The sequence below is a fragment of the Prunus persica genome, chromosome G3 (genome assembly GCF_000346465.2).
Source record: "Prunus persica cultivar Lovell chromosome G3, Prunus_persica_NCBIv2, whole genome shotgun sequence".
Classification (NCBI taxonomy): domain Eukaryota; kingdom Viridiplantae; phylum Streptophyta; class Magnoliopsida; order Rosales; family Rosaceae; genus Prunus; species Prunus persica.
Window position 1 is genome coordinate 14,591,967 of NC_034011.1, and position 13,362 is coordinate 14,605,328.

General features: G+C 38.4%; 1 protein-coding gene across 1 annotated transcript; it reads left to right on the forward strand.

Moving 5' to 3' along the window:
- Positions 4,243-11,481, forward strand: LOC18766055 (callose synthase 12). The gene is made up of 2 exons (XM_007198843.2): positions 4,243-10,186; positions 11,090-11,481. Exons 1-2 carry the CDS (start codon positions 4,883-4,885, stop codon positions 11,093-11,095), a joined length of 5,310 nt encoding a protein of 1,769 aa, XP_007198905.2. The 5' UTR covers positions 4,243-4,882; the 3' UTR covers positions 11,096-11,481.

The following is a 13,362-nucleotide window of genomic DNA, read 5'->3' on the forward strand; positions in this document are numbered from 1 at the left end:
CATCATAATCGAACCACCAATGTGAGAAAGACAATATTTTAGAAGTTGATGACGTATGTGTTTTTGTGTTTTTCAGATACACAAAAGCACATACACATCAAAATCCAAAAAATTTGCCTCTAAAATTTGAAGACGGTAAGATTTGGGAAAGACAATTTTTTAGACATTGACGATGTATGTGTCTTTGTGTCTTCGAGATACACAAAGGCACATACACGTCAAAATCCAAAACATTTGCCTCTAAAATTTGACTACGGCAAGCTTTCAGAAAGACAATTTTTTAGAAGTTGATGATGTATGCGTGTTTGTGTCTTTCAGATAAACAAACGCACACACACATCAACATTCAAACTATTGCCTCCAGAGAGGTGAGAGAGAGCCAAGGCCTGAAGTGAGGACGGCAGCCAAGGGCAAGAAGAAGGTGGAACCTTAATTGAAAACTGAAGGTGAAAGAACGCGAGAAAAAACCCAATTTATACAAATAATCATTACTAACCACGTTGGTCCTCTTATACATCACGTCGTCTAATAACAAAAATTAACGTCGTTTAGTACTAAATAAGGACATATTAAAGCATGTACCGCGCCAGAAAAAGTAAATTGCAGTGGTGTAAACTCTAACCACGTCGATTTGGTAAACTAAATTCATTGACTTTTAAAACCAACAACGACGGTTCTCTATAAGTGCGCGGTGTCATAACTTATAATATCACTTCTTCAAGAGTAAACTTTTTCCGTGTAAAACCTAGATAACCACGTTGGTTTCTACTATTTTAAAGTCGTTGTAAAGTTATACTAGGGCGGTTTTCGACAAAACCATCGTCTTATTGATCTTTGGGACAATATAAAAACTTTTTCATCACCTAACCTAAAGTTTTACGTTGTCTCTAACCGATAAAAATTTTCAGTTTCCTTTCATTTCCCAAAAGCAGTGTGTCTGAATCTCTTCATCTTCCTCGTCTTTGTCTCCAAAACTCCAAAGTTTACGTCAGAAGAAAACTTTCTTTGCAAGCCAAAGGTATTTTCTCACTCTGTATTTTTTTTTTTTAAACATCATTTGAATTTTTTTTTTTTTAAAGAACGAGTCTGGAAACAAGAATCCTTTCAAAATGACGAAATCTTTCATTGGTTTGAATAAAATGACTAGTCCCTCACTCTCACGTCGTATGAGGACGACGATTTTGTCTTGTATATGACCGTTTTATTCACACACCACGACAGTAATTAAATCCGTGCTATTTCAAATAGCACGACTGTAGTTAATAACCAACGTGGTGTTAGAATAAATACAACGTTAATAAGATACAACCGTCATCTTATTTGAAACGATCGTGGGAGAGAGAAATATGAGCGATTTTTTTTGTATGGACTCGTAATAAGACGGCGGTTTTCTCTTACTCACGTCGTTTTAAAGCTCTTACCACGACGGATTTTCACATCCATCATTCTAAAGAATATCACGACAGTTTTGTTTTTTTTTTTCCGATGTCCTCACTGTAATATTACGTCATTCTTTTTAATTAAACGTCGTTTTTTTACTTGCAGTTTTTATTTCTCTCTAAACATGGTTTCCAAATCTCAAAGTAAAGAGGCTCAAGTATCAAAAGGTCAAAGTAAGGACCTTGCAATTTTAAAGGCTCAAATGAGTGAAGCCAAATTTGTTCAAAGCAATCTCGCGAAGAAGATGAGATTTACTTCAACCTCCGAGAAAGACCCAAGCTCAGCGACATTTGATGAGGAGCCAAAATCGACTCGCAATATCAACACAATGAGCCGTCTTATGAAGAGAAAAATCCAGAAGATTAAGCCTGTGGTTGAGTACAATAAAAGGGGCAAACCACATGTCAAGGTTGCTGTTGAGATGCAATCTTACATTGATGTTTTGGCACGCACCAGAGTCCCTCTTGTGGACAAGAAATGGACTCAATTGCCCAAGGACCTGAAGGAGCAGATTTGGGAAGCTGTTAAAATGGCATAAAATCAGACGTTGATGATGTATGCCATCAAAGTGCTATTTCCTTGTAATTCATGTAGAAGGGTGATAAGCCGACTTTTTTGGCTCCCTACTTCAAGTCTCTGTTGTGACCAGAGTTGTTGTGTAATCTTGAACTAGTTTTTGACTGAACATAAAGTACTATTACATATACAACTTCTTGTCTTTTCCTTCATCTTTAACATTTTGATTGATTTTGTAAATTTTTAGAGTTTGGATGAAGATGAAAAACTATTGAGCATAGGTTGCTAATTATGATCTGAATTCACCAATAATCTTTGCAAGAGCAATTTCCATCTACAAACCGATGGAATCTGTAATTATCCCTGATAACAATTTCTCTATTGTAGGCCTGAGATATTAGTTTCATGGCTGAATGGCAATCTCTACAAATCTGCAGATTATTAACTACACGGATAGAAGTTCTTGGGGGGTTGTTTAAAAGACCAAAAGCAACATCCCACCTACCCGCTTTTGCATATACATGCTCTCAACAAGGAACTCTGTATAGAGATATCTGGTTTGATAGGCATGCTTTCAATAAACTTCACTGCCTGGTCTAAGTGTCCGGCTCGACCTAGGAGATCAACCATACACCCATAATGCTGAATCTTAGGAACAATACTGTAGACACTGCCATATAGACATATCTGGTTTTTATTTCCTATTTTTATTATAATATTTTGGGATTCTTTAAATTTTTTTAAAGTACTTTTAAAAACGCTTTTATTGTGTGAGCCAAACACTCAACAAAATATCAAAAGCGCTTTTATGTAGTGTAAAAGCACTTTTAAATGTGACATCCAAACGACAAATTGCTTCTTTGTAGAAGCGCTTATGTCATAAGTGCTACTGGCATAAGCGCTTGGGGAAGAAGCACTCACAAATGAGCCCTAATTATTCTTAGTTATAGTTAATTGACGAAAATACCCTTCAATTTAGACATAGGTGGTGGATTGCAACACTTTACAAAGTTCAAGTTGTTAAAAATAAAAATTAAAAATTCAGGTGGTAATGACGCACATGCTTGAAAGTCTAGGAAAAAAAAAACTTTTAATTGATGTTTAAGATTCAGTATAAATAATATAAAAACTCAAAACTGAGCATAAGTTGAGATTTAGTTTCCTTGGTAAAGAAACAACTTAATTCAAAGTGGGAGGTCATAGGTTCAAAACTCATCAATTTAATTGAATGTGATCTACGATATTGTCCCATTAGGGTTTAGGGGGACAGTGAGTGAGTCGTGGTAGGCGACGGTGGGCACGTTCAGATGAAAGGGACATGTGACCTATTATTTAAAATCAATTAAATTTAATATGACGTTGACCTAATATGAAATTTGAAAAATATAACTTGATGAAATGCTAATAATATAAATTTTTGCTAACTATACACTAATTTTTCTAATTATATATAAAATCTATCCTCTTTATTTCAAAAAAAAATCCTCAAATACAGCTCCAAGACAGGATCCGGCCTAGACAGATTCCAGAAGCACCAAAACGACCCTTTCAATTTGAAATTTCTCTTCTTATCTTTTAAGAAAGAAGCCGCGTTTGACCTTAACATAAATAGATCTTGACGTTAACTTAGCATTGGCCGTTGGATTGGGAAGGGGACATTCGCCAGCCAGACGCGCAGCGCATACAGACACAGTAGAAGAATACAAATGATTGTCGCCTTGCGAGGGGAAAAAGCGCCTAAAAAGAAGCAAATTAACATTTTCTTAATTTATAAAGTATTAGATTCTCTTTTTCTTTATTTAATTTTTTTCCTTTTACCAGTCACCTTTTCTAGAACTTCAAATATATAAGCAAATAAATCTTGGAATCCCTAATTTAGCAAATAAATCATGGCATTAGTGCTTCAGCTCATGGGTCGGTCTACAATTTCTTTTTTTAGTTTTTCGTCACATAAGTAGCTATATTCAGTACAGATTTTTTATTTTTTGTCACATATTATATAAATTTTTTTTGGTTTAACTATGCTAATGTCCCCTGAAAAATAATCAATGTCTCATATTGTCCTCTAAAAATCACTATAACCCATATTCTCTAATAATAATTCATTTTTACGTTTCATTCCCCTCTTTTCCCCATTTGTCGGTTCAATTGTCAAGTCAGTCAACAAATCTATTCCACTTTTCTTATAACATGTTTACCAAACAAATGTTATGTATCATAAGTAGGTTAGAATAATTGGCCGAAGTAGTGAACTCCCTCTTACACCTAAGTTCGAAACTCCTTCACCAACGATGAGATTAATTTAGAGTAATTCATACTATTGTTATTTGAATCCAAATTTTTCATTATTCAACTTGATTGCTAACATATATTAATCTAAAATATATGAGTAAACTTAGAGTATAAGAAAACTTAACTCAAAATAACACGATTTGGCATGTAATTGGGTACCGGTACGACTTCCCACATGTGAATGCCAGAAAAATGTTAATACCAAAGTTGAAAATTTCACAGTATGTCCATACCATAAACAAACACACACAAAAAAGAGAAAAAAGGAAAAAACAAGAAAACCACTAACGGAAAGAGCCAAAATATTTGAAATTAGACGGTAACTGGTAAAACAGAAGAAAGAGAACCAGAGAGAGAAAGAGAAAGAGGAGGACCAGAAAAAGGAAAAAGCAATGAAACGACAGCGTTTCAACCTTAACGCGCCCCCCGACCCTCGTTCTCTCCCTCAAAAATTCCTTTTGCACGTTAAAATCCATCCCCAGCTGCCCCCTTCCTCTTCTTCTTCTTCTTCTTCTTCTTCCACCTTCTCTCACCCTCATCAGAATCCAAGACAGCAAGCAGAAAACAGAAAAACTAAAACCACCGCCCAACGCACACTTTCTCCGTGCTACCTCCTCTGCCGAACTTCCAGGCCATGAGTATCCGCCAGGGTACTCAATCCTCCTCCTTCGATTCGGACTCGGAGCCTTACAACATCATCCCCGTCCACAACCTCCTAGCTGACCACCCTTCTCTCCGCTTCCCCGAGGTACGCGCCGCCGCTGCTGCTCTACGCGCCGTCGGAAACCTCCGGCGTCCCCCATACGCCCAATGGCAGCCCCACATGGACCTCCTCGACTGGCTTGCCTTGTTCTTTGGCTTCCAATACGACAACGTTCGCAACCAGCGCGAGCACATCGTCCTCCATCTCGCCAACGCTCAGATGCGCCTCAACCCTCCCCCGGACAACATCGACACCCTCGACGGCGCCGTTTTGAGGAAGTTCCGGCGTAAGCTGCTCAAGAATTACACCGAGTGGTGCTCGTATTTGGGGAAAAAGTCCAACATTTGGATTTCCGACCGGCCTCGTGACACTGCCTCTGACCAGCGGCGTGAGCTCCTGTATGTGTCGCTGTATCTCTTGATCTGGGGCGAGGCGGCGAATCTGAGGTTTGTGCCTGAGTGTTTGTGCTTTATTTTTCACAATATGGCCATGGAATTGAACAAGATCTTGGAGGATTATATTGATGAGAACACGGGTCAGCCCGTGATGCCTTCGGTTTCTGGGGAAAATGCTTTTTTGAATTCTATTGTGAAACCCATTTATGAGACCATTAAAGCTGAGGTTGAGAGTAGCAAGAATGGGACTGCCCCACATAGTGTTTGGAGAAACTATGATGATATCAATGAGTATTTTTGGAGTAAGAGGTGTTTTGAGAAGCTAAAATGGCCTGTTGATATTGGGAGTAACTTCTTTGTTACTTCTAGTAAGAGTAGGCATGTGGGTAAGACTGGGTTTGTGGAGCAGAGGTCGTTTTGGAACTTGTTTAGGAGCTTTGACAAGCTTTGGATCATGTTGATTTTGTTCCTTCAGGCAGCTATTATTGTTGCTTGGGAGGAGAGGGAGTATCCGTGGCAGGCTTTGGAGGAGAGGGAAGTGCAGGTCAAGGTTTTGACTGTGTTCTTCACTTGGGCTGGTTTCAGGTTTTTGCAGTCCTTGCTTGATGTGGGGATGCAGTATAGTCTGGTTTCAAGGGAGACTTTGGGGCTCGGAGTGAGAATGGTGTTGAAGAGCGTAGTTGCTGCGGGGTGGATTATTGTTTTTGGGGTGTTCTACGGGAGGATATGGACCCAGAGAAATCAGGATAGGCAGTGGTCCTCCGAGGCAAATAAGCGTGTGGTGAATTTTCTTTTGGTGGCAGCGGTTTTCATCCTTCCAGAGCTTTTGGCCTTGGTCCTGTTTATTCTTCCTTGGGTTCGGAATTTTCTTGAGAACACAAACTGGAAGATATTTTACATGTTATCATGGTGGTTTCAGAGCAGAACTTTTGTTGGCCGTGGCTTGAGGGAAGGCCTTGTGGACAATATAAAGTACACTTTGTTCTGGATTTTCGTGCTTGCGACAAAATTTTTTTTCAGTTACTTCATGCAGATTAAACCCATGATTCGCCCTTCAAAAGCACTCGTAAAAATGAAGGATGTGAACTATGAATGGCATCAGTTCTTCGGTAACAGCAACAAGTTCGCAGTGGGATTATTGTGGCTTCCAATAGTTTTGATATACCTCATGGATTTGCAGATTTTTTATGCAATTTACTCCTCTCTTGTGGGGGCAGGAGTGGGTTTGTTTGCACATTTGGGTGAGATACGGAATATTGGGCAATTGAGGCTGAGATTCCAGTTCTTTGCAAGTGCAATTCAGTTTAATCTCATGCCAGAAGAGCAACTGTTGAATGCAAGGGGTACTTTGAGGAGTAAGTTTAATGATGCTATCCACCGGTTGAAGCTCAGGTACGGGCTTGGACGGCCATATAAGAAGCTCGAATCTAACCAGGTTGAGGCAACCAAGTTTGCCTTGATATGGAATGAGATAATTTTGATCTTCAGGGAAGAAGATATAATTTCTGACTGCGAGCTTGAGTTGTTAGAGCTGCCACAGAATTCTTGGAATGTCAGGGTTATACGCTGGCCTTGTTTTCTTCTGTGCAATGAACTGCTGCTGGCACTTAGTCAGGCCAAAGAGTTGGTAGATGCTCCTGATAAGTGGCTCTGGTATAAGATATGCAAGAATGAGTACAGGCGCTGTGCTGTTTTAGAAGCTTATGATTGCATCAAGCACTTGCTACTTGACATTATCAAACGTAACACAGAAGAGCATTCCATTATGACAGTCTTGTTTCAGGAAATTGATCACTCTGTTCAGATTGAGAAGTTCACGAAAACATTTAAAACGACTGCGCTTCCACAGCTCCATGCCAAGTTGATCAAACTTGTTGAGCTTTTGAGCAAACCTGAGAAAGATGCTAATCAGGTGGTAAATGCTCTGCAGGCCATTTATGAGATTGCCATTCGAGATTTTTTCAAGGAGAAAAGAACTACTGAACAGCTGATGGAGGATGGTTTGGCTTCTCGTAATCCAGCTTCTTCTGCAGGGCTGCTTTTTGAAAATGCCGTTGAGTTGCCTGATCCTAATAATGTATTCTTCTATCGGCAGGTTCGGCGATTGCACACAATACTTACCTCTCGGGACTCGATGCAAAATATCCCAGTTAACCTTGAGGCAAGACGCAGAATTGCCTTCTTCAGTAACTCCTTATTTATGAACATGCCCCATGCCCCCCAAGTTGAGAAAATGATGGCTTTCAGTGTTCTGACCCCTTACTACAGTGAAGAAGTATTGTACAACAAGGAACAACTGCGCACTGAGAATGAAGATGGGATTTCTATCCTGTATTATTTGCAGACAATTTATGTTGATGAGTGGAAAAATTTTAAGGAGAGGATGCGCCGAGAAGGAATGGGGAGTGACGATGAAATATGGACAACTAAGTTGAGAGATCTCAGGCTTTGGGCATCTTACAGAGGCCAGACCCTTACTCGGACTGTAAGGGGAATGATGTATTATTATCGGGCTCTTAAGATGTTGGCTTTTCTGGATTCGGCATCAGAGATGGACATTCGGGAAGGATCTCAAGAGCTTGGTTCCATGATGCGAGATATTAGCTTGGATGGTTTGACCTCGGAGAGGTCACCTTCTTCCCGGAGTTTAAGTAGAACAAGCAGTCGTGTGAACTTGTTATACAAAGGTCATGAGTATGGAACCGCTCTGATGAAATATACATATGTGGTTGCTTGCCAGATATACGGAACGCAAAAGGCGAAAAAAGATCCCCATGCTGACGAAATTTTGTATTTGATGAAAACCAATGAAGCCCTTCGAGTTGCCTATCTTGATGAAGTTTCAACTGGCAGGGATGAGAAGGAGTATTACTCTGTTCTTGTGAAGTTTGATCAGAAATTGGAGAAGGAAGTTGAAATCTACCGCATAAAGTTGCCTGGTCCCTTGAAGCTTGGAGAGGGAAAACCAGAGAATCAAAATCATGCCATTATCTTCACTCGTGGTGATGCAGTTCAGACGATTGATATGAACCAAGACAATTATTTTGAGGAGGCACTTAAAATGCGGAATCTATTGGAAGAATATAGGCGCTATTATGGTATACGGAAGCCTACGATCTTGGGAGTCAGGGAGCATATTTTTACTGGTTCTGTCTCATCACTTGCTTGGTTTATGTCAGCTCAAGAAACAAGTTTTGTCACATTGGGACAGCGGGTGTTGGCAAACCCTTTGAAAATTCGAATGCATTATGGTCATCCAGATGTGTTTGACCGGTTTTGGTTCTTGACTCGAGGTGGCATCAGTAAAGCTTCCAGGGTGATTAACATCAGTGAAGATATTTTTGCTGGCTTTAATTGCACATTGCGTGGTGGAAATGTCACACACCATGAATATATTCAAGTGGGCAAGGGAAGGGATGTTGGGTTCAACCAAATTTCCATGTTTGAGGCCAAGGTTGCTAGTGGTAACGGCGAGCAAGTTCTCAGCAGAGATGTCTATAGGTTGGGTCATAGGCTGGATTTCTTGCGGATGCTATCATTCTTTTATACCACTGTGGGATTCTTTTTTAATACAATGATGGTTGTTCTTACTGTGTACGCATTTCTTTGGGGCCGGCTTTATCTGGCTCTTAGTGGTATTGAAGGTTCTATATTGGCAGATGATACTAGCAACAGAGCACTTGGTACAATCTTAAATCAGCAGTTCATTATCCAACTTGGTCTGTTCACTGCCCTTCCAATGATAGTGGAGAATTCTCTTGAGCATGGGTTCCTTCAAGCTGTGTGGGATTTCTTGACAATGCAGCTCCAGCTTTCATCAGTTTTCTACACATTCTCCATGGGAACTCGTACCCACTTTTTTGGGCGAACTATTCTTCATGGTGGTGCAAAGTATCGAGCGACTGGTCGTGGCTTTGTTGTGCAGCACAAGAGTTTTGCGGAGAATTATAGACTCTATGCTCGTAGTCATTTTGTGAAAGCAATTGAACTTGGTTTGATACTTATCGTTTATGCATCACATAGTCCTGTAGCTAAGGCCACATTTGTTTACATAGCCATGACCATCACAAGTTGGTTCCTGGTTTTGTCATGGTTTATGGCACCCTTTGTTTTTAATCCTTCTGGCTTTGATTGGTTGAAGACTGTAGAGGACTTTGATGACTTCATGAACTGGATTTGGTATCGTGGCAGTGTGTTTGCAAAAGCTGAACAGAGCTGGGAAAGATGGTGGTATGAGGAGCAGGATCATCTAAGGACAACTGGCCTCTGGGGAAAGATTTTGGAGATAATCTTAGACCTTCGCTTCTTCTGTTTCCAATATGGGATTGTATACCAGCTTGGGATTGCTGCTGGAAGTACCAGTATTGCTGTTTACTTGTTGTCTTGGATCTTTGTGTTTGTGGCTTTTGGAATTTTTGTGGTAATAGCATATGCTCGGGACAGATATGCAGCAAAAGATCACATTTACTATCGGTTGGTCCAATTTCTTGTCATTAAACTTGCAATACTGGTTATAATTGCCCTGTTGGAATTCACAGAGTTCAAGTTTGTGGATATTTTCACTAGTCTTCTGGCATTCATTCCCACTGGGTGGGGAATGATATTGATAGCACAAGTATTCCGGCCCTGGCTACAGCGCACTATACTTTGGAACGCAGTTGTTTCTGTGGCTCGACTGTATGATGTATTGTTCGGGGTGATTGTAATGACTCCTGTTGCAGTATTATCATGGTTTCCTGGGTTTCAGTCTATGCAGACTAGGATATTGTTTAATGAAGCTTTCAGCCGGGGCCTTCGTATATTCCAGCTTGTTACGGGAAAAAAGTCTAAGGGGGACAAGGTAAATTTTAATCATTGATATTTAGGAATATCTTACCATCTCCTTCTATTATTTAGGAATATATTCCAGATCGTGTCATGCTCAATACATTGTGCAGTTAAATGATAAACTACTGTTGTTTTGTTTATTTGGCACTGGGCATAAAGTATGTCATTACTTGAAATGCCTGTTCTGTTTACCTGATGTATCTAAAATTTTATCTTTTATTATCTCAGTCATGTTAGAACCATTGATCTTGATTGGATGCTTTCTGAGCTAGTATGTACTGTCAAGCAACTGCTTCAAACCTTTGGAATTTGTATATTTCCTTTTAGTCTCTGCGTCTGCTTCAAACCTTCAGATTATTTCCCCGTACTCTCTGCATCTGCTGCTGTCTCATTTTTCCTACACGTTTATTTCTGATTTTCCATTGGTTTGCATTAGAATTCTTGCCTGAACTAATTATTATGATGAACTTGCATATATTTTTTTGCTTTTCTACTGCCGTACTTATTGTTGAACTAATGTGACATCAGACATGGTTCAAGTATCTAGAATATTAAATTATAATGATAAAGTTGTCTAGCTTGTTATATTTGGAGCCGTCATTCCGAGTTTCATATGTGGTCAAATTCATGTTGGTTGGGGTAATGATTCTTAAGTTCACCATGCGCTTCATGGATATTGTGGGTTGATGCAAAGAAATTTAAGTTTTACCAAATTTCTTTTAAACTCTCAAAATTTATTTTATTTCCTGTTTTGACATTGATGTCTGCACATTGGTTTTGGAACTTCACCTAGTTGCTTCCTGTTTGAGCATGAATGTTGAAATTATCGTTTGCTTAAACCTTTTGTTATATGCAGTCGATGAGTTTGTATGCATAAGTTTTCCATGTTACTAACAGGATTGCATTCTTTTTGCAGGTTTGATGTCGGCAAGAGGTGTAGAAAGTCTCTAGAGATCGCAGAGTTCAATTTTGGTTTTGATATGTGGTGGCCTCTTCTGTGTGTTTCATGGTGGTCGGATTAATTTTACATTCACGGAGGAGAGAGGACAATACCCATTTGTTCTTTGATGCTGGCTTCATCTTCCCAATTCATTACTTGTGTAATTAGTAAGTTTTCTCACAGATATAACTGATCTCTAATTGGGGAGCTTTTAGTATCATGGGGGGTTAACCTCCTGCATCTCAAAGTATCATGTGTGTATACTGAGTATAGTTTTAGTGTGGTAGCTGCCCAGAGATGGTTAGAAACATTTTTTATTCTTTTGTCAGAAATGCAGCTCTTTTATTCATATTTTTTGACCTCCTATACTTTCGGTCTTGATCGACAAACGCCGTGCTTCGGTGTTTTCGTTTGGCATGGAGTCATTTTAACAGATGGAAGTGTTGAAAAAGAATAGACTGTTGCGATCATTTGCAGTTCAATGATTTTACTAAACATGTTGACATGTGATGCCGTCCGAGGGTATTAGGTGTTTTTCTGTAGTTAAATAATGGCTTAAATTAATAGGAGCTGTTTAACAAGAGGGTCAAACAAGACGCGTGTACGGTTGCAAAGAAGTGACCTTTTCCATGAAGGCAAAGTCTTATCCGTTTTTCCACCCAAAAAAAGAAGTCATATCCGTTTAATTTAAATAGTTTTTTTCTTTTATTTTTTGTCGAGGAAAAATGGACAACAATCCTTCTGGAACATTACCGTTGGAATATTATGGCCCACAATCCTTCTGTAGACAGGACCAGCCAGCTGCAGAGTAGTGGTTCCCATGAAAAGGAAAACTTTTAATGTACATAGATTTGGTTTGGATTAAATTTAGTATCATATTTATTTCATTTAATTCTAGTTTTAGATGGGATTGCTAATACCGGGTTCACCAAAAACACTTTTTTAGGAAGGGATTATTAAGCCCATATAAAAAGGGATGATTAACTAGTCATATGTTCACCAATGTATAAGATGCATATATTATATTGTACAGTCCCGATCTCTTGGACCACAGGAGTCCAAGAGATTATGGTCACCCGTCGTTGGATGTAACATCTAACGGTTCAAAAAAGTTTTTTAAAAGAAGTGCAAGAGTGAGTGAACCGTTGAATTTACATCCAACGGTGAGTGACCACATTCTTTCGGACTCCTGTGGTCTAAGAGATCGGGACTGTTATATTATAATACTAATAACATATATTACTATTATTATTATTATTATTATTACGTACACATATACTATAATGTACATATATACACGTATATATATATTAACACATATACATATAGATATATACACGTATATTATTATTATATTATACCCATATACACTTACATATTAATATTATAATAATAGCATACATGTATATATGTAATATATATTATATTATATATTAATGTACACATATACACGTATATACACATATATATGTATATATATAAACACATATATACATATACAATATATATAAATACATATATATATATATACAGAGAGCTTCCATTGAGAGATCCCTCAAATAATTTATTTGAGGGACATCCCTTATAGGCCCCACTCGGAATTGTATTTCACTAATTCAAACCGTCTATTTTGTAGATACTCATTTAAAGATCATCTCTACAAAAAATCACTTGAGTCCAATATCATTTGACCACTAATTGAGTTATTGAAATTTTAGTACTTTCTTGAAGCACTGTGTTTATTGATTTTGTAAGACATAATTGGATGTCGAAACAGTTTCCGATTTGTCTAATTTTTTGTAAGGATGATCTATGAATGAAGACCTAAAAAATAGATGGTTTGGATCATTGGGAAAAAAATTGTAGGGTACCCTAAAGGGCGTCCCTCAAATAAAATTATTTGAGGGATCCCTCAATAGAAGGAGACTGTATATATATATATATATATTATATTATAATACATATATATATGTACAGAGAGCTTCCATTGAGGGATCCCTCAAATAAGCTTATTTGAGGGACACCCCTTGTATGCCCCACTCCGGATTGTATTTCACTAATCCAAACCGTCTATTTTGTAGATACTCATTCAAAGATCATCTCTACAAAAAATCACTTGAATCCGATATCATGTGACCACTCAATTGAGTTATTGAAATTTTAGTACTTTTCTTAAAGCACCGTGTTCATTGATTTTGTAAGACACAATTGGATGTCGAAACGGTTTCCGATTTGTTTAATTTTTTGTA